Source organism: Muscardinus avellanarius (genome assembly GCF_963383645.1).
Source record: "Muscardinus avellanarius genome assembly, chromosome: 20".
NCBI lineage: Eukaryota > Metazoa > Chordata > Mammalia > Rodentia > Gliridae > Muscardinus > Muscardinus avellanarius.
In genome coordinates this window covers 17,175,532-17,202,696 of record NC_137806.1, presented here as the reverse complement: position 1 = coordinate 17,202,696, position 27,165 = coordinate 17,175,532, and the positions used below count along the sequence as shown (strand labels likewise).

The 27,165-nt window shown below is 39.5% G+C and overlaps 1 protein-coding gene across 1 annotated transcript in view; it reads right to left on the bottom strand.

The window, feature by feature from the left end:
* ITGA8 (integrin subunit alpha 8) overlaps positions 1 to 27,165 on the bottom strand; it is a gene marked incomplete at both ends in the record, with an annotated part of 195,350 nt that overhangs the window by 140,280 nt on the left and 27,905 nt on the right. The window contains 6 exons of the mRNA XM_080717210.1: positions 8,803 to 8,847; positions 9,759 to 9,884; positions 13,063 to 13,108; positions 14,220 to 14,281; positions 18,492 to 18,615; positions 21,786 to 21,886. Coding sequence (XP_080573336.1) covers positions 8,803 to 8,847; positions 9,759 to 9,884; positions 13,063 to 13,108; positions 14,220 to 14,281; positions 18,492 to 18,615; positions 21,786 to 21,886 — 504 coding nt within the window. The remainder of the gene's footprint in view (positions 1 to 8,802; positions 8,848 to 9,758; positions 9,885 to 13,062; positions 13,109 to 14,219; positions 14,282 to 18,491; positions 18,616 to 21,785; positions 21,887 to 27,165) is intronic.

Below are 27,165 nucleotides of genomic sequence, written 5' to 3'. Positions count from 1 at the left end.
TGGCCGCGGAGGCCCCAGCACCGGCCTTGCCTCATGGCAGGCTCTAATCCCAGCCTCACTGGCCCTGGCACCAGCCTTGCCTCACAGCAGGCTCCAATCCTGGCCTTGTTGGCTCCAGCACCGGCCTTGCCTCATGGCAGGCTCTGATCCCAGCCTCACACACCCCAGCAATTGCCTTGCCTCACAGCAGGCTCCCATCCCAGCCTTGCTGGCCCCGGCACCAGCCTTGCCTCACGGCAGGCTCCAATCCTGGCCTCTCTGGCCCTGGCATTGGCCTCACCCTTTGGTAGGTTCCAATCCCGGCCTCGGAGGCCCCAGCACCGGCCTTGCCTCACAGCAGGCCCTGAACCTGGCCTTGCTGGCCCCGGCACCAGCTTCACCCCTCAGCAGTCTCCGATCCTGGCCTTGGAGGCCCCAGCACCAGCCTTTCCTCATGGCAGGCTCCGATCCTGGCCTCGCTGACACCGGCACTGGCCTCACCCCTCAGTAGGCTCTGATTCCAGCCTTGTTGGCCCTGGCACCGGCCTTGCCTCACAGCACACTCCAATCCCGGCCAGCCTCACTGGCCCCAACATTGGCCTCACCCCTCAGCAGGCTCTGATCCCAGCCTCAGAGGCCTCAGCACTGGCCTTGCCTCATATCAGGCTCTGATCCCAGCCTCACTGACCCCAGCACCGGCCTCACCCCTCATTTGGCTCCGATCCTGGCCTCAGAGGCCCCAGCACTGGCCTTGCCTCATAGCAGGCCCCAATCCCGGCCTTGCTGGCCCTGGCACCAGTCTCACCCTTCAGCAGGCTCCAATCCTGGCCTCAGAGGCCCCAGCACTGCCCTTGCCTCACAGCAGGCTATGATCCCAGCCTCGCTGGCTCTGGCACTGGCCTTGTCTCACAGCAGACTCCAATACCAGCCTTGCTGGCCCCGACACTGCCCTCACCCCTCAGCAGGCTCCGATCCTGGCCTCGGAGGCCTCAGCACTGGCCTTGCTTCACGACAGGCCCCAATCCCATCCTTGATGGCCCCAACAGTGGCCTCACCCCTTGAGAGGCTCCAATCCTGGCCTCAGAGGCCCCAGCACTGGTCTTGTCATATGGCAGGCTCTGATCCTGGCCTCACTGGTCCTGACACCAGCCTTACCCCCAGCAGGCTCCAATCCCAGTCTCGGAGGCCCCAGCACTGGCCATGCCTCATGGCAGGCTCCGATCCTGCCCTTGCTGGCCCCGACACCGGCCTCACCTCTCTGCAGGCTCCAGTCCCAGCCTTGGAGGCCCAAGCACCGGCCTTGCCTCATGGCAGGCTCTGATCCTGGCCACACTGGCCCTGACACTGGTCTCACCCCTCAGCAGGCTATGATCCCAGCCTTGGAGGCCCCAGCAACGGCCTTGCCTCATGGCAGGCTCTGATCCTGGCCACACTGGCCCTGACACTGGTCTCACCCCTCAGCAGGCTATGATCCCAGCCTTGGAGGCCCCAGCAACGGCCTTGCCTCATGGCAGGCTCCGATCCTGGTCTCACTGGACTTGGCACTGGCCTAGACATCTGGCAGTCACCTATCCTGGCCTCAGAGGCCCCGGTACCTGCCTTTCTGTCTTGCTGTGCATCGGGCTCTGTTATCTGCCACTATGAGCAGGTTGTCTACATATGTTCCCTTTTTTCTTCCATTTTTTATTTTATTTTATTTTTGGTGGTGTGGGGTCCCTGGAAACCCTTCCACCTCCAGGCTCTACTCCCGGACCCACTTTTTTATTTTAATATATTTTTGTTTGGAAACAGGGTCTCTCAAGCCAGCAAGGCAGGCCTTGAACCTGCATGATCCTCCTGTCTCCTCCTCCCAAGGGCGGGGATTACAAGTGTGTGCCATCATGCCCGGTGTTCTTCAATTTTTTTTTTTTTAATATAAGAGAGCAGTACATGTCTTTTGCGAAAGCTGGGACCCCAAATACCCAGTGGCAATGAATTTTGTCCTTTCTCCAAAGGCCAAGGTCTACAGCTTCAGCCCGGAGAGCAGGCTCTGCTGCTCCACATGTACCCTGGCCTCCCACTCTGCGCAGAGAAGCATGGTGGCCATGAGGGCTGATGACGCCCAGAACCCGCAGTGTGGCGGCCCATCCTGACCATGCAGGGCTCCCTCTGAAACCCCCCAAACCCTTTTACCACTTAACATGTCCAGAATTCCCAATCATGTGTGGGAGGAGCAGTCTACCTTTGTGGGGAGATTTCCTCAAAAGTTCACGGTGGACTGAACTGGATCTATCTGCCCCTCCAAATTCTTGTCACCACCACTGCCACTGCTGCCACTGCAATCTCGGTTCTCTCCCGAATACCTTTCCCACACGGATTGTTTTCCAGAATTCCCGAGCATGTGTGGCAGTAGTGGTATACCTTTGAAGATATTTCTTTAAAATTATGAGGTAGAATGGATTGAATCTCTGCCTCTACCAAATGCTGACCACCGCTGCTGCTGCCACAGCCATCTCGGTTCTCTTCTGAACACCCTCTTCACACAGCATGTTGTCCCAAGTTCCCGTGGCCATCTTGAATAATATTTCTTCTTCTTCTCCTTCTTCTTCTTCTTCTTCTTCTTCTTCTTCTTCTTCTTCTTCTTCTTCTTCTTCTTCTTCTTCTTCTTCTTCTTCTTCCTTCTCCTTCTTCTTCTTCTTCTTTTTTAAAGAAGATAGTATGTGCAGTTTGAAGAGGTTGTGGGATTGAGCACTCAGCACCAATGAATTTTATCTCCCTTCCAGGCAGAGGCCCACAGCCTCACCACACAGAGCAGGATCAGCTGTTCTGAGCACACCACGGGCCTGGGTGCAACATAGCGGCTCTGAGTTCCATGGGATGCACAGCTCGGCCTCCTGCCCAGCTCCAGGCCTCCCGGGACACGGGCTTGGCCTCCTGTTTGGCACCAGGCCTCCTGGGATGTGGGCTCAGCCTCCTGTCTGGCACCAGGCCTCCCGGTTTGTGGGCTCAGCCTCCTATTGGGCACTGAGCCTCTTAGTTTGTGGGCTTAGCCTCCCACCTGGCTCCGGGCCTCTCGGTTCACAGGCTCGGCTTACTGCCCAGGACTGCTCAGCTCCCTCCACCATGCCTGGGTCGCTTTTCTTACAAGGTATGATGTTAAGAGTTCCCTGCATGCATGGATGAAGCGGTCTTTTCTCTGATCTCTTCTGGGATGTTCTTCCCCAAAATCACTTTTCTTGCATGGCAGGCGCCTCCTTGTCATCTTGCTTCTAATTCCACCGCTATCCGCTCTCTCTTCTGGATTCTAGATAGGAAGTCACGGCTGAAAATGTCTCCTTAAGTTGTTCCAGTCAGATTTTAATCCAAACTCTGGTGTCCAGGGCTTCTCGAGGAATGCATGTTCTGATTGGCAGCTGTCTTGCCTCCTCCCTTACTGTGATGATTCCTATTTTCTATTGTGTTCTAAGTGCAAACTAACATTTAAGTGAACATTTGCATCAACTAGTGCAGACATATGTATGCAGTTGCTTGATTTAATTTGTTGTGACCATAACCAGTTTTGAACTGGAATTGCACCATTTCTTAGGTAAAAGAAACTAAGTTTATTACTGTGCTTTTCGGTTTTCAAACCAGTGTTTAAAAATACAGTTTTTATATTTTTAAACTCTGTTAAAATAGACTAAAACATTCTTTCAAAAGAGGCAATTAAACATGTTCCTAATTTATATATGGGCTTAGGTTTTGTAACCAATAAAAAAGCTGCTATCAAAAAAATAAAAGAAATTGCATTTGTATTTAAAGCTATGTAGAGAATAAGTGTTAAAGACAAAGCCTTTCGAATGAGTAACCATCATCTAGGGAGATGGAAAGTGGAAGACGTCAAAATTGTAGATGGACTTTTTCACTAGCATTTGTTTCTTTACAGACAAGACAGGAGAAAGTTGTACTTTGAGATTTTCCAATTTTCATACCATCCTGTATGCATTTCTGCCTGTAGAATATTAGTTTGGTTTTTCAGATTACATGTGATTTATAAATTAAATTTCTTATTTTGGTTTTGCCAGCTTTCACCATGGGGACATTTTTTAAAACTGGCATAAAGGTATAGTTGCCATCACAATAACATGCCCAAACAATTTTGTTTACCTAAGGAAAAATAACATATCATATGTTGAAGTTAGAATGTGGAAGGGATTGCAGCTTCTCAGAGTAGTTGGGAAAGCCTTAGTGAGATGGTAACGTTGGAGCAAAGACTGAAGGAAAGGAAAAAGTAAATACTTCCTGGGCACATACTAACTGGGAGAAATATGTTCTAGATGTAGGAAACACCAAGTGCAAAAACAGAAAGAGTGTTTGGAGTTACTCAAAGACTACCAAGGCCTAGAGTGAAGGGCAAACTGGTAGGAGATGAGGTCAAACTAACTCAGGCCATGAATAGAGCTTTAAGGTCACTGCAAAGACTTGGGTTCTGGCTGAACTCATTGGAAAGTCTCTGAGAGCAAAGAAGTTGTACAGTCTGACTGTGCTTCTGAAGCAGTGCTATAACTGCTGGATTTGGACTTGATTGTAGGAGGGCAAGGGTGACAGCAAGAGACCTAGCAGGTGACTTGCAGTCATACAGGTGAGAGATGATGGAAAACTTGGATCAGAGTCAAACCCTGGAGGAGATAAGAAGTAGTCTGATTCTGCTTGAATTTTATTTATTTTGACAGTACTGGGTTTGGAACTCAGGAGTATTCTACCTCCAAGCTACACACCCAGCCCTATTTTTTATTCCTTATTTTGAGACAGGATCTCACTGAGTTACAAAGGGCCTCACTAAGTAACTGAGGCTGTCTGTGAACCCGCATCCTCCTGTCTCACCCTCCCAAGTACTGGAATTACAAGTGTACCACTACACCCAGTTCTGCTTGAATTTTAAGGGTTTAGTTAGCAGGATTTGCTTATGGCTTAAATATAGGTCATTGGAAAAAGTGTATTCCTAGGCTGGCTTTCAGGGTATTTGGCTCGAATAACTGGGAGAATGTCTATGCCCTACAGTTGTAACTGGGGTGAAGGGAGGAGTGATGGAAGACAGCGTGTGTTTTAGTGGGAAGGTGAGGCATTCAGTCACCAGCTCATCAAGTCTGGGATAGCTAGCTAAAAGACAGAGATGCTGAGTAGAGAGTCTGTGGCACAAACCTGGAAATTAGTCCCATCGGAGGAATAAATAAAGACTATGAGATTACCAAGAATGAACTTAAATGGTAAAGAAACAGCACGTGGATTTAGTCCTGGAACACCCCAGTGAGGTGAGAGAAATGTACCAAGAAGTCAAGTGGAGAAACCAAGAGGGAGAAATCCAGTCTTCCAAGGCTCCTGTTAGCCATGCAAGAGGAGCTACATGGAGGAGTGTGGTTTGCTTAACAAGAGTCATTTTAGTATTTTAGTAGAGCAGAAGAGACATGATCCACCAGGAAGGGCCTTAAGAGAAGGGAGGGAGGAACTTTCACACAGAAAATGCAAGAAAAGTGACAGTTCCTTCAAAGCAGAGTAAAATGTGTGGTAGCTATAGCCAGAAGGCAAAGTAGATAAAATGATTTTTTTGTGTGTAAGATGGGAGAAATATGCTTGTATGTTAGTGAGAATGATGCAGGAGCAAGGGAAAACGTGGTGCTGTGAGACAGAAAACTAAGAATTGTTGGAGTCCCATCACTCAGTGTAAGAAAGAATGGGACCAGGACAAAGCAGAGAGGTCAACCGGAGACAGTATGGATAGTTTATCTACTGCAACAGGAGGGAAAATGAGCATGTTCTAAAAGAATAAGGTGAGGATAAGGTTCTGAAAAACTAACCCATCTGGATAGATTCCCTAGCCAGGGAAGCTTCCAGAACTCAGCATACTGCCCAGATTTCAGCAATCTTCTCTGGGGTCTGAACTAAGGCCTCCTGACACTGAAAATAAACCACAAGCTGATATAATGGAATTGACTGATTTCAAGGTCAGGACTGTTGACAAGGATGGATTTGGGGGATTATGCTATTTGAGATGCAGGCAATCACTACTTCTAATACACCACAAGCATTTCTAATCTCATTCTAAAGGGTCAACTATTGCACCCCAACACTGTGGAGTTTGAAACCTCCTGAAACCACACCACTAAGAAGCTATTAAGTATAATGTTGATTAAAGATGTTCACGATCACTTATAAATGATTAGGACAGTTTAATTGCTTGGGGTCTGAGGCAAATTACAACTGTCACTCAACTACACAGATTTTCACTTGGAAGGGAAAGCAGGAGACTTTTCTTAGGTCCATTGCAATTAAGAGAAAAATGATCTTTATTTTCAACCTCTACCAAACAGCAGTGGTGAAACCTTCAGATATTTCTTACTATCAGCAGCATGATCAGGAAAAAGTTAGGTTCTTGACCTGGAAATTCATGACTAGCAAGAGGCAGAAAGAAGATTAGCATTCACTGAAAGTCTTCTGTGTAATAAAGAGTGTGGCAGGTGCTTTATCAGATTTTTCTCATTGAACCTCAAAAAAGGGTTAACATCCCAATATGATATATAGGGAAACTGAGACTTAGAAATATTCAGTCACCATACAGGTCATAGTTGGGGAGGAATAGAAGTCAAGAACTGACAGCAAAGTCCGTTCTACAACATTTGATGATGATGATGATGATGATGATGATGATGATGATGATGATTTGCATTGGTTAAGTCCAGACCACTTTCTTGGGTCTTAGCTCACTACATCTGGTTCCAAAATGAGAATGGAGGCTTCTAATCTTTTTTGAGTTATGAACACATTTAAAATTTAAAGAAAGTTATAGATCTTCTCATCTGAAAAATCCAAACACATATAAATGTTGCATATAACTCTTGAAGGTCCAAATCTAATGAAGTCCAGCCATTGACCAACCAGCAGCCCAAAGACTCCACATTTGGCCCCTTCATGCAGAGGACACCAAATTCTTTTTTATAGCATCCACTCCCTCCTGTCAAATAAGCAAGCTATGAATATTGGCAGCCTTAGTGAACTAGTCATGATATCTGTTGGTAGTGCTTTTATTTTATATATCCTTCCATCAATTAAAACTTGGTTGGGAGGCTGAGACAGGAGGATTGTGGTTTGCAGACAGCCTCAGCTACTACTTAGTGAGGCCTATGAAACTCAGTGAAATCCTGTTTCAAAATAAAGAATAAAAAATGGGGCTGGAGGTATAGCTCAGAGGTAGAATGCCCCTGGGTTCCATCCCTGGTACCACAGGAAACAAACAAACAAACAAACAAACAAACAAACAAACAACACCTTGGATCTGTTTCTGGATATTCCTGCTGATTCAGTGGGAAATCATTATTCTCAACCATCTTTCCAAAAAATGCCATGGTATACATCATTACTACTTTTTTTTGGGTCAGAACTAAGGGGTATTTTGGAGGGATTGCAACATGTACCCTAATGTTATGTTAAAATAAAATCATTTGGCATATTTTACATTTTCCTTTGCTAAATCAATGAGTGATTATAAGATTTGACTTATTTTAAAAGAACTGATTATTCAGTTCTATCTCTGGTGGGCCCCAATGCAATGGTTCTTTCTTATAGCTAATAGTACTATGTACTGCAGTATTTTATTAATATATACAATTAAATCCTTTGATCTCCACAAGAATCCCGTGAAGGAGATGATGCCATATCACCACCTCTATTTTAGAAATAAAGAAATGGAAGCTCCAAGATTTGGATAATTTGTTCAAGTTTCTAGAGCTTAGTACTGAATTTAGGGTTTAAACCCAAAAGGTCTATGTCCAATTTATGCCCTTAACAATTATAATATATTGCCATTTAGTAACTTGAAGAAAAAGTAATTGAAAGATAGTTTTTTAAAATTAGTTTGCATTTAAGAGAAAATTGATGTTTATTTTTAACTGCTGCCAAACTGCTTGTTATTTGAGGATTGGACATGTTCAAAGAGGAAGAGGAAGCCGGGCGTGGTGGCGCACGCTTGTAATCCCAGCATTCGGGAGGCTGAGACCTGGAGGATCGCGGTTCGCAGACAGCCTCAGCTACGTAGTGAGGCCCTCTGCAACTCAGTGAGACCCAGTTTCAAAATAAAGAGCAAAAATTAGGGCAGGGGATGTAGCTCTGAGGTCAAATGTCCCTGGGTTCCATCCTTAGACCCGCAAAAAAAAAAAAAAAAAAGAGGAAGAGGAAAATAATATTGGCATCATTGAATTGGAGCTAGGTGGGTAACATAGTATTGAATATGTGCGATATTAAATTCTAGACATTAAAACAAAAAGAGGGATCTTGATATTTATCGCATATGACCTTTCACTAACAGCATGAGTCTTGTCTAAGTCATTTAATCATCTGTATATTTTATTCATAAGATGGGATGACTGTCATAATTTTTATTGCTTTATTAGATGGCATAAAGATTGGCATTGATTCTTAAGAAATCTGTTGAGATTTAAAATGCTTCACCAACATGTATGGACTTTCTAAAAAATTATCATATATATTTTGGGATTCCATTTATATGCATTTTTTTGGTGGTACTGGGGTTCCTGGAAGCCCTTCAACCTCCGGGCTACACTCCCAGACCTATTTTATATTTTTATTTGGAAACAGGGTCTCCTAAGCCAGCGCGCGCGGCTGGCTTCGAACCTGCGCGATCCTCCTGTCTCTGCCTCCCAAGCGCGGGGATTACAAGCGTGCGCCACCATGCCTGGCTCATTTATATGCATTTTATATAGCAAAGAAAACCACATTACAAAAGAACTTTTAATGTCATCTTACCTGATCTCCATGCTTATTAAATGACTAAGGCTCAATAATGTCTCTTACCTTGCTGAGAATCTCCAGTGAATTCCCCAGCAGCAACTGAGTATCCTGTTTGAAAGAAAAGAACAAACTAATTACACCTAAAGATTTAAAAAATGAGTTAGATCTAGAAAAAATACTATGTTACTGTTTTATTAAGAGATATCTACAAATATTATAAAAAGTTAAGAACTCCATAAAAGGAAAAATCAATGACAGTAATATGAACACTTTCATACTAAATCCTAGACACATATTAGATCTCTTACTTTAGCTCTTATGTAGAAACAATAGGAAAAATCAGATTCTGAGGTCAATTTTCAAAGCATGAATACTTTATAATCCACCTTTCAGCGTAAATGGCAACTGTTGTACTTTAAGAGCTGCTGATTCATCATGAGAAAGCATGATACTCTGAAAGATATTCTTTTTGCTCAGGTTTTTCTATGCCTTATCAACAAATCCTACTTCCTAATTCATTTCCATTTAAATTTTTTTCAATTTTTTAAGCCATCAAAATGCCGTATGCAAATATGGTACCAAATGTGGGAAACAATTGTGGTGAAATCATATTGTGTAGTTTGCACATAATAAAGTTTGAGGATATTCTAGCATCCTGGAAGTCTATTGTTATTGCTCTAAAAACTGGACAGGGTTGCTGGCACGTTTTCCCTATAGCATCTGTAAAAGCCCTGCTAATGCATAGTGTCTATCAGCAAAATATTTTATATGCAAAAGACTAATAAAGATCTTAAAAGATAGATGCTCAAAAATACCTGCTCAAATTATGTAGATAATACATGCAGCATGGCTTTAAAAATAGTTGTATTTAAAAAGAAAAGAAAATCTAAGCATCTACTCTAATTAAAAAAAACTTTCATAAGATACCAAATAGCATCAGATAAATCAGTAATACATTTACAACTATGTTTAATCTGTTTATCCTTTGGGAAACGAGTGTCCGGAGCAATGAACCTCACCAAGGTAGCTGTCGTCATAGAAAGCTGGAGCCACTTCTGTCTGCTTTTCTCCAGCCAGTTTCCTGAGAATATCTTTGAATGAGTAATTGGCAATGATATCTGCAATACTGGTAGTGATCACCTGGCCTGTATTTAAACAAATTAATATGGTAAGTGGATGAACGCTAAAGGCAGGCCCTCCCTCTTTGGACCCAGAGTCACACACACCCTCTGAAATGTTATCATGCAATTTCTTGCATTCTTGGTGATGAAATTTTTTGCTTGTCACTCGAAATAAAAGCTAGGGTAGATTACATCTAAACAGAAGATCAAAAGACTAGAGATGAACAGCAGTATTGTATCTGTCTTCCTGCATTCATCACACACAATTTCTCCACCTTTGAAGGACAAAAGAATCAAAAAGTAGAAATACTTGTAGGCAAAATTTATGTGATTAATTTTTTATTTTAGAGTGTTAGAGGTAGGAGGAAAGCTGGAGATAGTCTAGCCAAAAATAATTTCATATAGATGAGAAAACTGAGGCTCAAAGATCTTGAGTGCATTCTCTAAGGTCACATGGTTTTGCTGGTAGGATATTTGGCATTATAACCAAGACTTGGCATTCTCTCCTTTGGTATGCCTACAAAGCCTAGATTTAGTATTAAGTCACTTTTACCCAATTATAAACATTAAAAGCATCAGTTTATAATATATCAGATTATAAACATATCAGTTCAGGTAAAGGAGGGAATTATATAATTTTTGAGCCATTTGCTATTTGTGCTAAAATATATTAAGGAAGTATAAAATTATGATAGTAAGAGGCAGTCAGGTCCAGGCAGGTCCAGAATTTTACTGAGAAGGGAATTCATCACCACAAACATTTATTTGATAATAACTTTGGTTTATCTCTCCTAGAAAGGGCATTCTTTAGAAATCTTGAAACACGATTGTATCAGGGTATATGAGTATCTAAAAGACAGCCAACGATTTTCCACTATCATTTCTAAGCATTCCCATATCTATTATGGACATCGAAGGCAAAGGTGTGATCTCATGGTCTTTGGGAGAAAACTGGAGAAATGCTTTCAAATGACTAATATTTAACATTAATTTCAAAGCCAAAATTTTCTTTGGGAATTTGCACATGAAATTCCTGCAGTGTTTCTATTCAAAGTCCAAAAGGAAAGAATAAAACTGTCAAAGCAGGTCATTAATATTTCTAAGTTACTGAGACTGGAATGACTGTTTTAATATTAATACAATGATATTTACACGTGAATTTATGAACAATGCTGGTAGAATTTTCCGATTTTCTTTTGGTTTAAGCTCAGTACTGCCTTCTTTGCCGTCAACGTGTATGCTGCCTTTGCTTGTTTCCTTTGGCTGGGTCTATAATTGTTGTAATCTTAAGCCTACATAAAATTTTAAATTATATATCTTGGGCAAGTGTTTCTAAATGCCCTTGCCATGGCTAATTGTTAGCAAATCATTTGTATCAAACAGTGTTTCTAACTTAAAGAAAGGAATGTGAAATAAACACATGAACAAAAAGAAAATCTTGTTAGATATAAGCACAATTTTTATTGTATCCTATCTTTTGCGTAGTATTACTTTCAGTTTGCAAATAATTTTAAAGACAAAATGTTAATTATTTGATGTTCAAAACTGCGTACAAATAGCCAGGCATGGTGGCACATACTTGTAATCAAGGCATTTGGGAGGCTGAGACAGGAGGATCGCAGAGAACAGCCTCAGCTACCTTGTGAGATCCTCTGCAACTTAGTAAGACCCTGATTTCGAAAAAAAAATCTTCCTGGAGCATAAGCCAATATATCTAAATATGGATGTGAAAACTCAGCCCAGCATTTCCATACTCAGTATAATCAAAAGCAAACTTATCTATCATGTTTCTCCAAATCAGTCCAAGCCTCTTCTATTCCATGTTCGTCAGTCCATTCAACTGCAGCAGTAAGAAACATCCTTGACATCCATCCTTCCCTCTCTCACCAACATAGACCAAACCCATCATTTAGGCTGTTTATTTTGCCTTCAGAGTATCTCACAAATGTTTCCTCTTTTGCAGTCTGTCCCAACACCACTCTAAGAAGCAAATGATGTAGCTGAAACTTACAGCTAATTGGCCTTAGAAACTTAAATTTGCTTTATAACCTTATAACAATCTAATAACTATTTACTTTCCCTTTTGTAGCCAGAGTAATCCTTTTAAAGTATTCCATGGCTAAAATTCTCTAGCACTTTCCCATTATTTTCAAGACAAAGACGTCCTTCCTACTCTAGCTAAACCCACCCATTCAAACTCTTTAAATACCCAAAGGTTTCTCATTCAAATTTAGGACCAAGACAAAGCTGTTAACTTTGGCCTGAAGCTCTGGGTGGTGGGTGGGGCCTCTCCACATCTCTATGACTCTCATTTCCCTCCACCTGTTGCTCTTTGATGCTGCAGAGCATTTGCATATAGTCCTTCCTCTCTTCACCTAGGTTACTCCTACGCAAGGTCCAGATCTCAGTTCAGTTGCTTTCTTCCAAATTAGTTGATCTATGGGCTGTGGGCTGCTGCTGGCCTACGCAGCGTCATTCTAAGAATTAGACAAGGTTCTCTTCTTCGGGTATACACTGACTTGCACCTGGGTTAAAGGCTTCTTGAACAGAGTGCTACTTTTTTTTTAGTGTTTTAATTTTTAATTTTTATGTACTTTTATTGGTGCATTGTAGTCTCACATCTTAACGTAGTTAAGAGAGACTTATACCCACACAGCACTTGGTGAGTTTGCCCCTGGCTTCCTCTCTACTCCTTCCCCTACCCCAAACATGGTAATGAGATTGGTACTGGGAACTTCATACATTCCAGCTCCCTGTCAGCCAATGGTCAGAGTACAGTGCTCACCTCTATGCAGCGACCCTGGAGAAACCTTCTGTATTTTCCGGGCCCCTTCATGACATATCGTCACCGTGTGTATCATGGTTGGAGTTTTTTAGACATTTAATGTGACTTTTCAGTCGATGCCTGTATCTTTTCCCCAGGTGTTAACTTCCATGAAGGGAAAACAGTGCCTGCTTTCATTCATGACTGCATCCCCAGCTCTAACACAATAGCATAGCTCAATAAGTTCTTGGTGGAGAAATGAATTTCAAGTTGCATGAATATTTTAAAATATTATTTACATAACTAAGTAAAGTTGGAAGTGACGCTTTATTCAAGGAACTATGAGTAGAGGTATAATATTAATGTAACACAAAGTCAACATTTGACTTCTTGTTAGTAACAATAAATATGCTTTTCTTCCTTGCTAAGAGCACATACCTTGCCAGTAAAAACTTCCAGGTCCTCCTACTATAAGGTCTCCATTCTACAAAACAGAAGCAGCAACAGGAACAATTGGAAAAGAAACACTGAACATTTTAAAGGGTGATAAATCATTGCTAATAAGCATTGCCCTAACAATTTGTTTCCCATAAAAGAACAATTTTCAAAGAGGTCCTTATATCAGGCCTGCAGCTCATTTTCTTTCCTTTTGCTTTCAATTATTTAGTGTGTCATCATATTAAATAATTTTAATTTGGCCCAGTTAGGTAAATTGAACTCTCTCCCTCGAGAATATATAAATTCAGTTTTTTTGGCATTGCCCCCGGTGAGCAAAACATCAACATGTTTAAATGCTGTACAATTTAGCAGGCAGTCTTTTGAAAAGCCTTGGTAATAAAAAAAAATTCTGTTCCAAGTTTTTTCAAGGCCACAGTACTGCCTGTTTATTTTTTTTTCTTTCCTTCCGTACATCTGCCAACCCAACCCTCTTCTCAGGAGAGAAAGCAAAAGCCCCAGATTATCAGATATAAACATTTTGTCATCTTTATATATTTCTACTTTCTGGACCCTAAATCTATAACTTTCAGTGGAAAAAATAAGACAAAAAAAGCAATGATAAAATACAATGAATGGTTAGTAAAACAGAACATATGTTGGCGACATTTTGCTACACTATTTTCAAAACTAGAGACTATTTCTCCATGCTTGCACTGGTCATCTCTGTGTTTAATTTTGTGAAAGGATATGTGGGTTTTAATATGAATATCAAATCAGCCAATTACAGCAAAGAGATAAAGAGCTTACAAATTCTTGTGTGATCTTCCTAGAAACAATTATTTTTGAGTGTTTGAGATTTTCATTAAAAACATTTGCTACAAGGGGTTAGGCAGGAAGAGAGCTGCTTTTCATCATATGTATTTCTCTACACATATTTTATCATAGTATATGAGTAGGTTGTTATGTGCATAGATTACTTAATAGAAATAAAGAGCAAATAAAAAGGCATAAAGAAGAAGATGCTAGATATAGCTAGGTAGATATGGTAAAGGTTTTTTGGTTATTGCTGTTGTTTGGGGATATGGAAGTAAAAGAAAATAAAAGTCACAAAAATATGCATATTAAGTATTAGAAGCTCTGAGACTAAAATAATTCACCTTATAAAAATCCAGACTAAATCCTGCTTGGCAGTAACCCTGGCCTTCAGGATCAGCGTTGCCTGGAATGATCAAAATATATAAATGTTATAGTGTCATCATTTCTAAGATATATTTTAATAACCAATTCAAGATACTGTTATTTCCTCTACAGCCTTCTAAATTTAAAATAATTAGTATGTTTTATATTTATTTTAAAAATTTATTCCAAACAATTTATTAAATACATTACCATATCCTAAGCATCATTGTGATTCTACAGTAAGCTCCACAAAATAATATCTTTTGGGGTTATTATATTGGGCTTACTGAACATACAGAGTACTAATTATCCTACACTTAGGGCATACATCAAAGAACAAGAGTTTAGCTAGGGTGGTAGTGCACCCCCCCAGTACTTCAGAGGACGGTGTTGATGCTGATGCTGATGCTGATGTGATGCCGATGCTGATGCTGATGCCGATGCCGATGCCGATGCTGATGCTGATGCTGATGCTGATGCTGGCCTCGAGCCCGCCATCCTCCTGTGTTAACCTCCCAAGTGCTGGGACTACAGGCATGTACCACTACACCTGGCTGCATAAACCTTTTACAAATAATCAACTGTTTGTTTTTAATATTGTAAATTATCCAAAAGAGAGAGAACATCTTTGATACTGGAAAAATTAACAGAAAATACTATTTTCTAAAAAAAAAATCATTGGTAAATAACCAACTCCAAATGTTTATTTTGAGTGGTAATTATGTAATCTGTGAGGTCCTTTCCTCTGCAAAGCCATTTCTCCTTTCTTATTGAGTTGTAATTTATGAGAGCCACAAACATCTTTCTTCTTGGAATTTCTGAACATCTCTGAACTTTATAATTACATCCCAGTGAACTCAGGAATCCAGGGATGTAGGCTGCTCATTCACTACTCTTTGTTGGCTTCCAAAATAAAAAGGAAGTTGTGTGTGTGTGTGTGTGTGTGTGTGTGTGTGTGTGTGTGTGTGTGTGAACTCTCCAACCTGAGTTATGAATAGACACAAGAGCTGAAAGGCATGTCATTAATAGTAATGAGCAGGTCAATTCCCATGTTGCTCACAGTGTTTGTGGAGTGCATTTGTGGTATAGAATTAACATACGGTACTTCTTAAAATTCCCTTTTGAAAATAATATTGCTGATGTTCCTGTTCTGTGATACTGACCACATGCTCATGAACAAGCTGGCTTTGTGTTAATGAACTGTGAGCTTTTTGGCCGTGACAGGAAGTCTGTTTTTTTTTTTTTTTTTTTTGGATGATTTAAAGAGGAAGACGTCCCAATGGCAATAGGGAGCCAGTGAGGACGTGAAAACTTTGAGTACATACTAGAGCTGAAAAGATCCCTGGCAATTTATTTAGCCATTCTGCAATTCAACCTGAGCTCCACTTTAGCATTTTTGTACTATTCTTCTATTTGGAAAAATAAAGAGCAAATAAATTGACAAATAATGGCTTTCAAGATGGGAGTGAGCCAGACATGGTGGTGCATCCTGGTGGCACACACTTGTCATCCCAGTATTTGGGAGGATGAGATAGGAGGATCACAGGTTCAAGGCCAGCCTCAGCAACTTAGAGAGGCCCTCCTAAACTGAATGAGACCCTATTTCAAAATGAAAATTGGGCAGGGAGCATAGCTCAGAGTTAGAATGTCCCTGGATTTTCTCCCCAGTACCACAAACACACACACAAAAAGATGCAAGTGTACTGTAATTTTAATTTTTACATGATGCTTCAAACTCACACTTAAACTTCTGCCTGCAAGTCTAGATTCTCCAGGCTATACAAGTACTCACATCCCACAGGGTATCCCGTACAGAAGCAGTGACAATTTTACACTTGATAAAGCTTAATGTGAGTTGGAGAATATAATGGTTTGTCAAGGGAAATGGAAGGATGGGCTTGCTGGGTATTTTTTCAGTTATAATAGTTTGCTATCATGGAAAAGCATCTTTAGCAAATCATTAAAATATTATATGGATTTGATGTAAGAATTGGCGAAAGAAGTTCGGTATCAAATCTTTTTTTTGTACTTTTTTTTTTAACAAATCCAGAGGCTTTCCACCTCTGAGCCAGACCTCCAACCCTCTATTATTTTTTTAAAGAGTCTCACTAAATTCCTGAGAGTCTTGTTAAGTTTCTGAGGCTTGTCTTGAACCTACCGTTCTCCTGTCTCAGCCTCCCAGGTACTGGGATTCTAGCGTGTGCCACCACTCCAGCTTCAATATCAAATCTTTTTGGTATAATAATACCCACCTCGTACCAAACCCAAAAGCCATGCACCTTCAATGGAACAAGACCCACAGGAGGCCTCTCCTGGGTGTGCCTGTGCCTGGGACACTTTTCTTGTTTCCCTCTAACTAGCATTTGTTAAACAAATCCAAAGAGTCCCCTTCCCCGTCCCCCAGGCCCTAGTTACTTCTTTATTTTTTGCTGCTACTTTACTCTTTGGAGCATCGTCCACTTCCTGATATTATATTGTGAATTTTTGCTTTATATGTTTGCTATCTGTCTTTCTCACTAGGGTGTCAATTCCCTAGACATAGGGGCTTGTTTTCTCCTGTTCTTTGATGTAGTCCCTCAATGGAGAATAGTTAGTGCCAGAGTGTTCAATAAACATATGTGGGATGAATAAGTAATGATATCCAGGATCTACAAAGAATCCTCATTTTAAAGCTGTTGAAAATAAAGTCCTTATTCTCCAGAGAATTCATTCGGCTGATGTATAGATAATCATGATGTTTTCCCTGTCAAAATCCTCACCCCAAACCATCAGAGTTAAAAAGTTTCACTTCACATTCTTTGAAATTCTAAATCCCAGTGGCCTCTTTTTCAACCCTTTAATAACCCTGGTTCTTTCTTTATCTTTATTGTCTTATTTTTTTGAATTTGCCCATTATTTTACCTAAATTAATCTCAAGTTTTAAAAACATTTATGAAAAGGGGGGGATTTACTTGTAGTTTTAAGGGTTAAACAAATCTGAAGTTTTTTTTTAACCAATATCTTGAAATCAATATCTGAAATGTTCTTTCAAATGATATGTTTTTGGTCCCATGTCATCTGTTGAACAAGCAAGAGTAAGAATGTGCAGGGTATACTTGGGAGAGTGAGACAGGAGGATTACGGTTCATGGACAGACTCAGTAACTTAGCAAGTCCCTCAGCAACTTTGCAAGACCTTGTTCCAAATTTAAAAGTAAAAGGATGGAGGTATAGCTCAGAGAAAGAATGCCCCTGGGTTCAATCCCCAGTACTACACACCAAAAAAAAAAAAAAAAAAAAAAAAAAGAAAAGAAAAGAGAAAAGAAAAGGAAAAGAAAAGGAAAAGAAAAAGAAAAAATAGAGAAAGTAAGAGAAAAGTCCAGTGGTTGCTTACCCATAAATTGTACTGTTCACCTGGCACTTCAAAGAATGGGGGCGTTCACAAAAGGATGCTGAGTTCACAGATAACCAAGCAATTAATCATGCCATCGTAAAGCCCTTGTGCATTACACAGACATAAGAGATTGAATGACAATGCCCCTGAAATGGCACTTTATTTTTTATTTTTAAAGGCTTGCTTCATTTATATTTTTAGTACTTTTATTGATGCATTATGCTCTTATAATTTGGCTCGCAGTGATAGAGACCTGCACACTCAAGCACTTGGTGAGAGTCCCTCCGCCTACCTTCCCTTTGTTAAAGGACACTTTGTTAGAAGAGACCTAGAACTGCCAGAGGAAATCTGGACGGAGTGTGCAGAGTCTTTTTAAAAAGGGGATTTAGCAGTTTACGCAGAAAAGTATATCGCGTAGATAACCTGAGTTCACAGCTACCAAAAACAAACAAACAAACAAACAAACAAACAAACAAACAAACAAATGCACCATTGAACACACAGCCCAGACAGCATTCTCAAGTAGAAGGAGCACTTGGGTCCAAGGATGCTAACTTAAATCCTGCATTCTTTAGGACACAGAGTGCGAATTCCGAGTAGCAGTCGGCATAAATAAGCCTAAGATAAAGAACCAATCGATTCCTCCACAAAATATATGAAGACTAAATATTCAAAACCTTGGAAAAGAAAAAGAGTTTGGAGTCATAGCCTTTCTATCAACAGGAAGACATCCTGAAGCTGCCATTAATCCTTATCCTCTTCTCTTTCCCCATAATATCACATCTTATCACTGGTATTTTGAACTTACCTGTGCTCCTGTCTACAAGGGAAAAAGCTCTTGAGATACATTTTTGTTTCCAGGAATAAAAATAACTTACTGTTTCGACAGGGAGAGTACTCGGCGTATGCACTGAAATTCTGAATGGCGACGTAGCAGGTGCCCACAGGGTCCTTTTCTGGCGTTGGCTTAAGAGTTCTCCAGTGATACAGAGGAGCACAGGCCTGTGAAGGCACAAGGATGGTGAGTATATGTTTGATGTTGATTTCTTGTGCAATGGCCTGAACTTGGTTTGAATTATTCATTAGTGTACGTAAAGTTAAGACATACTTAATGTTAAATTATTAGGTGAATTCACTGGCCTCCAGCATGCTAATGAGTACCTTGGTAATCAGAGTTCATTAAACCTAAAAAGCCAATTGTCAAGGTTAATATACAATATCTGGCAAAATTAAACCTATACAAAAGAATCGGCTCTTCTCCATAGAATATTAATTACTTCCTAACAGCAAAGAACTCATATCTCTTATTTATTTATTTGTTTGTTTGTTTGTTGCTGAGGATAGAACCCAAGGGTCTTTTACCTTCAGGCTACATCTGAAGCCCCTATTTTATTTTTTATTTGGAAACAGGGTCTCACATGTTTTACCTGATTGTTCAAGTTTCCTGTCTAAAGACACAGAATTGCTGAATTTTAGAACATGCAGGGGCTATACTATCCTCTAATTTGATTAAAAGTGATTTTGATTAAAATTGTTTTATGCTTTTAGATGTGTCCTGGGTAATGTAGTCCAATGTTTAACTACTTTTACTGAAGATAAACCACTTATTTTCAAGCAAATCACCCGTTTACAACTTTGGCTGTTTGTTTTCTGTACACTGAAAAGTCTTGGCCAATGCCCCAACCTTATGAACCTCTCAGTGAGCTCACAAGGTGCCTGGCTAACATCCAATGTAAGGTAAAAATGGTGATCAGAGCTCCAGAGCCAAGATAGTGAAGCAGCCAGCTGTGCCCACTATCGTCCAACTGGCCTCATCTTTTGTCTCACCAAAGGAAATTTAATTCCATGAATATTCATTCCAGTATTTGCATGATGTCTGCTCTAAATAGTTATCCCTTCCCCTTTCTGCTCAGTTTTACAATGTTGTGAAACACACTGTGTTTAGCTTTGACTCAAACCCGATATGTAAGTATACTCATGATACCTGGATATTCAACATGATACTTCAATAGGTATCATTTTGAAAAATTAATTACTCTGCATTACTAGTTCCTAATTTAAATAATTGTATCACATAGGGTATAATTTCATTCTTCACTCCGTTAAGTTTCAGGCCTCAAAGAAAAAAGATTTACTTAAAATATTCTTTATGCTATCCTATTTCCTAGCACATAATTTAGAAAATGCAAACATACTCTAAATCAAACAATTTTATTATGAACATGTTGCATTATTTTAATGTTTTTGAAGGTTTCTACAAATATTGAATAAATGTATAACAATTATATGCTACAGACAAATTTTCAAGACTTGAAAAATTAATACAGCATTGAAATATTTTAACCCCAAACAATGATTATGATGAAATTAGTTTTTTCAGTAGTATGGTTTACTTCCATAAGCTACACATCACTAAAGAATAAAAAATATTTTATAAATTCTGAAATAAAACTTTATTAATTTAAGTATAATTCCATAAGGAGTTTATTATAAATACTGGATTTCTTTTTTTTCTCTTTCTTTCTTTTTCTTTTTCTTTCTTTTTTTTTTTTTTGTGGTATCGGGTTTTCTGGAAACCCTTCTACCTCCGGGCTACACTCCCAGACCTATTTTTATACTTTTTTTTTTGAAACAGGGTCTCTTAAGCCAGCATGGTTGGCTTCAAACCTGCTTGATCCTCCTGTCTCCGCCTCCCAAACATGGGGATTACAGGCGTGCACCACCACACCTGGCAATATTGGATTTCTAACTAGAGAAGACTATCTATATTTTATACATCACCTATTTTATGTCAAAATATTTTGGAAGGCTAGCCACAGATTAAATAAAACTAGCCATCTCTCTTAGATATATATTCTTACTAAATCATAATTCAAAAAGTTTTAAACAAATCCTAAAGTCCAAATTGTTTTCTTATCATTATGAAGAAATTAAAGCAAATAGATTTTTTGATCCCCAACAAAAAACCCTGCAGATCCTTTCAATAATTGTTGATTTCTCAATAACTGAGACAATATAATTGATAATAACAATAAGAAAAAATCATAAAATCATAACACTTTAAAGATTAAGGTATTTAGTTGAGAGCAAGGATTTTTTACTCTAAAAGTACTAATAAAGCCGGCCGTGGTAATCCCAGCATTTGGGAGGCTGAAACAGGAGGATCATGGTTCACAGCCAGCTTTAGCTACTTAGTGAGGCCCTTTGGAATTCAGTGAGACACTGTTTCAAAATAAAGAATAAAAAATAGGGGGTGGAGGTGTAGTTCAGTGGTAGAATGCTCCTGGGTTCCATCCCCAGTACTGCAAAAAAAAAAAAAAAAAGTACTAATAAACTCAGAGAATCAGCAGTAGTTTTATTTACATTTATTTATTTATTTATTTATTTATTTATTTATTTATTTATTTATTTATTTATTTTGGTGGTACTGGGGTTCCTGGAAGCCCTTCTACATCCAGGCTACACTCCCAGACCTATTATTTTATATTTTTATTTGGAAACAGGGTCTCATAAACCAGCGCGGCTGGCTTCGAACCTGAGTGATCCACCTGTCTCTGCCTCCCAAGCGCAGGGATTACAAGCATGCGCCACCACGCCCGGATCAGCAGTAGTTTTAATATAAATTATTATTATTATTATTAAAGGAAGCTTTCTTTTTATTCTAAAAAAATCAATGATACTCCTTAAACATTGCTAGAATAGTAATCTTGTTTTTCTTGTCTTTTTTTTTTGTTTGTTTTTGTTTTTTTTGTGTGTGTGGTACTGGAGATGGAACCCAGGGGCTTTCTACCTCCAAGCTACATCCCCAGCCCAATTTTTGTATTCTTTATTTTTATCATCAAATTTTAAGTAAGCCTTTATGTCAGTTGTAAACCATAAAATCTAAATAAATTCTTAATATTTATCTTTTATTTTTCCATCCTTTTAGTCATCTTTTTAGGTATTTGAAAATATCTGATATTCTGGGAAATAAGCTTTATTTCCTATAGCTCGGGACACTGAAATAGATGCTTTAATTTTAAGCACTAAATTTCTTTAAAATGCCAACAAATTTGTCTTTGAAAGTCTAATATGTTCCTATATAAGATGAGTTCTTAAAACATGAGCATTAAAATATTTCAATGGGCAAAGTGTTTCCAGAGCAGGACCACAATCACACAGGTGTTACTCACCACGACTTTCCCTTTGTAGGCTTTCACGGTTGCTCCAAACCATTGATTGGATTTAAACTCTATAGGTTCTTTTGTTCCATTAACTCTGATCTTTCTGTTGTCTGACAAAAAGGATATGAGTTATTAAGAGTTTTAAAACACGGTATCTAATTAAAATGTACAGTAATAACTTTGTTTACTGAAAATACTAGAAAAACTAGTATCAATCCTTTTTAAATTTTTTCATAAAAATTTAAGAGGAAGCCAGTCATGGTGGCACATGCTTATAATCCCAGCACTTGGGAGGTTGAGACAGGAAGATGTTAGGTTTGAGTCCAGACTCGGCAATTTAGCAAGACTGTTTCAGAATTAAAAAGGGCTAGAGATGTAGAGGTGTAGATCAGAGGTAGAATGTTCCTAGTACAAAAAAAAAAAAAAAAGAGGAGAAACAGAAATAATAAAGCCAGGCAAGGACACTATAAGAAAAATAAATTTCAGGGCAATATTACTAATGAATGTAGATGTGAATATCCTCAACGACATACTGACAACCCAGATTCAGCAACACATTAAAACGATCATTCACTATGAACAAATAAGATTTATGCTATATAAAACAACAAACATGTCGAGCAAATAACACAACCATGGTTGTTTAAGTGGGTGTAGCAGAAGCCTTTGGTAATATTCAACACTCCTTCATGATAATAATTTTCAATAAATGAGGTATCAAAGAAACATACCTCCACACAATAAAGGCTCTATTTAGAATCACATTAGCTAACATCATAATCAATGGTGAAAAGTTAAAGGGTCAAAATAAGACAGTCTACTTTCAGCACTTTTATTCAACATAGTATTGAAAGTCATAAACAGAGCAGGTTGGCAAGTAAAAGGAGCAAACTACATCTAAATCGTAAAGGAAGAAGTTAAATTATCTGTGCTTTTAGATGATATGTTCCTATATATAGAAAAACCCAAATGGCTAGAGATATTACATCACCTGACCTTAAAATATAGTGCATTACAAGGGTACAGTAATCAAAGTAGCAAAAAACAGGCACTTGGGTCAGTGGAACAACGCAGAGCTCAAATATAAATTCATGCTGTTGGCATCGACTGATCTTCAACTTGGGTGCCAAGAACACACAATAGAGATAGGATAACCTCTTCCATAAATGGTGTTGGGACAACTGGATATCCACATGCAGAAGAAAGAAATTAAACTCTTATCCCATATACAAAAATAACTCAAATTAATTAAAGATTTAAATGTCAGAATTGAAACTATAAAACAAAAAAAGAAAAAAAGTTTTTGACATTGGTCTTGGTAAAGATATTTTAGATATGATCCTAAAAGCATAGGCTAGAAGAGCAAAGATAGGCAAATGGGATTGCATCAAATATAGAGCATCAAACTCTAAAAAAGGCAAGTGGGATTGCATCAGATATAAAGCATCAAATATAAAGCATCAAACCATAAAAATAGGCGAATGGGATTGCATTAAACTATAAAGCTCATACATGGTGAAAGAAACAACCAACAGACTGAGCAAAGAGCATACAGGGTTGAAGAAAATATTTGGAAATTATGCATCAGAGAAGGGATTAGTATCTAAAACACATAATGAATTCAAGCAACTCAGTAGCAAGAAAACCAATAGCCCAATTAAAAGCTAAGCAAAGAACTTGAATAAATATTTCTTGAGTAAGAACATTCAGTTGGCCAACGGGTATGTGAAGACTGCTCAACATTGCACTAATTGTCAGGGAAATGCAAATTAAAATGACAATGAGATTACTCACTTCAGTAAGAACGGCCATGATTATAAAAGACTAACATTAACAAGTGCTGACAAAGATGTGGAGAAAAGGCAATGATTATACAATGTTGGTGGGAATGTAAATTAGAATAGCCGTTTTTGAAAATAGTATGGGGGTTCTTCAAAAAATTAAAAACAGAGTTACCATATAATTCAAGAATCCTACTTATTACTATATATCAAAAAGATATAAAATTAGTACGTCAAAGAGATATTCATACTCTGGGTTCACTATAGCATATCATTCCACAGTGTATACGTGTATCAAAACACCACATTGTACACCATAAATATATACAATTTTTATTTGTCAATTGAAAAAATACTTGAAGCTAGGCATGGTGGCACATATCTGTAATCCCAGTAATTGGGAGGCTGAGACAGGAGGCTCACAGTTTCAAGATCAGCCTCAGCAACTTACACAAGACTCCCAGCAACCTGCTAAGATAACTGTTTCATTAAAAAAAAAATGCAAGTGGTGGAAGTATATCTGAGAGGTAGAGTGCCCCTGGGATCAATCCCCAGTGCCACACACACACAAATTATTTGAAAACTTATTTTCACACATGGAGATTAAGTCTCAAGTAGAGGATGGTTTTCACTAGAAAATGCAAAATGAAAATATTTCCATGACATTTTACAACTTAGAGGCATTTTGTGGTTTATGTTTCAGAGATAACTGTACCTTCAACTTAATGTGGACTGAGGTATTCTTGAATCTACACTTTGGCTATTGATCTGCTTCAGATGGGAGACCAAGTAATTAAAATTGCTCTAAGAATTCCAAATCTTTTTCAGTAGTGAAACACTTAGGATTCTCTGTGGTCCAAACAGCACAAGATTTCTCAGAATGTTATAGGTGGAACCAGTGTGAGGGGTTTGGGTTTTTAACTAAGTAACATGTGTCTACACAGTATTGATGATAATGCCCCAACACAGTTTTCCACAGACTTTGCAGATGTTAGCCTGAGAGAGAGAGGCCATCTGGGGAAAAATGCTACCCAATTATATCCCACTTCAGGTCTTAATCAAAAGCAGACATCTTTCTTTCACTTTTGATTCCCCATCAGCTTATGTCCCACATGGCTCTAACTACATTCTCCAAACTGGAGCTTCATCAGTAACAGCTAATGGCTTGCGAAGGACGGTTGTACTAGGGCATCTTATCTGCATGTTCCTTTGTATTTTATTTTTCTTCCTTCACTCGATAATACATACATCACAAAATGAACTTTTAGGTAAGGCCAAAATAAACATGTAATTAAACCTTCCGTTGAGTTTATTTATGATGATGGACTTGTTAAAAGGATAAATTATATATACCCTAAAATTTACACTTTGACATGTTAGTTGAAAATTATGAATTCCCGTCTTCAAAATCTTTCATGCTTTTGATGTTTCTGGACCTAAAAACTAAAAGTAAGCTCTGGAAATCCTCACCCAAAGTGCACACAACTGGCAAAGATTAAGGGTCTTCTACAGCTTATAGTCTAAAATGAAAAACATAAACATTTCTATTTGTGTCTAGGCTGCTTGGACGATTATAGAACTCAGAACTGAAGGGTCCTGCCACCACTAACTGGGCGACTATGGGCAATCCATTTAGTCTTTTGGAGTTTCATTTCTTCTGAAAAATGAGGCTGAGGATACTTTCCCCCACTCCTTCTACAGGGGAATTAGTCACTCGGATCACAGGAGATAAATAAACCTGAAAGTTCTTTGTAAACCCAGAAATCACATACTACAAAATCTCATGGAGATACAAAGGCAAGTCCCTAAGTCCTTTAAAATGTCTCTTAATTTGGAACCCAGAAATTCAACTTATTTCTAAAATTTGGAAAGACTTCATAGACATACAAGTATAATGGATTCTTACTCGTGATCTGCGGCTCTACTAAGGAACGAAATTAGAAACGTCATGGGATACCATGGCTTTGATAAGGCCCATGGAGAAGGACTAGAGTGGTTGTGAAGTTTCTAAAAAGCCACGGGAAGAAGACTGACACTTCAAAACTTTAATCTTAATTAAAGAAGATCTCAAATTTTGGTGGGGGAGCACTGACGATTGAACCCAGAGGCATGCTACCTCTGTTCTAGACCCCCATTTTCATTTTATTTTTTTAATTTGAAACAGGGTCTTATGAAGTTGAGGTTCTCATTAAGTGGCTGAGGCAGGCCTCAAACCTGGGATCCTCCTGTCTCAGCTTCCCAAGTACTGAGATCACGGGTGTGCATCAACACACACTGCACAAAGCAGGCTTTTATGGGAAAGGAAATGGATCTTGTGAGGAAACACACCAGTTCCGAGCAGGGCCTTGCTTGGCAGATTAAATTATGATTCTACTGTGTGCTTTCTGGAGCACATCTTCTGCTTTGTACGTTGAACTGTGTGATAACTTCATTGATAGTATGTATTGCGGGTTTTTTTTCAGTAGCAATTATATGTCTGAACCAAGAGTACAAATGAAGGGACTTCACTGATTCCATACCTTGTCCAAGGAGCATAGAAGAAAAAAGGCACACCATGTCTCAACTTACTAAGATGAGTTTTTATCTAGGTGTAGCATCCTTCCCTTGATTCACAAAGTTGACAAATATCACCTTTTAAAACTTTAGTTTATTATCATTTTAATATCCTTTTATTGGTGCATTGTGATTATACACCACAGTGAGGTTCAGAGTGACAGAGATAGACACGCACACTGCACTCACTGTGCTTCCTCTGGGTCCCTCCTGCCACCCCGTCCCTGGCTGACCCCGTAGATAATATTAACATTGACACAGATAACTTCGTGTATAAACAAAGGATTGTTGGAATTGTTTCCACCATCATATATCCCCTTATTTCTTAATAAACTTTCTGACTTTAAATCTAAACTTGTAACTTCATAACATTTGAGATAAGTAAGAGATTGGGGCTGATGGTGATGGTGACCTTTCCCCAATTTCTCCCTTTCCCTGACTGAATGAGGGTCTCCCATGTCAAGTAACCTGGTGCAGGACATAGCGCATTGGCACCCTGGAAACTTTCCACACATGCAGGATGCTTTGATTTAATTCCACCTGACCATTACTAAAAACAACTTCCAGGTAATATCTGTGGGCACTCAGCACTACTACTGCCCTGCTAAGCTCTCCTCACAATGGCAAGGGCAGAAAGCTTGGAAAACATATTTCTAGGACTTTCTTAGAAGTGGGATTCTGGATGAGAGAGTGGACCATAAGAGACTGGGAAGAGGAAGAGAGAGAAGCTGTCACTTCCTGGTGGCAGCGGAAGGCAGGCTCAGAGGCTCCTGGTGACAGGGGTGATACTCTGCTGGAGCCCCCAGGTGACCTCCGGATCCTCCTGTCTTTGCTGTGCTTCAGGCAGCAAAGGTCCCGCCTGTGAGCCCTGACCCTCCAGAATCATTAATCCACAGACAGTGGCTTTTTTGACCTTTACTCCCCAGCCTTTCCCAAGGCCATGCAAGCCTCAGCACCTTCTGTACGAAAGCCTTCCCTCGTTGCCTGTGGGTTCTATTCTCTTAAGCAAAGCCAACCCCTGAGGGATACACCGGTGACATGGGGCATGTCCTCTG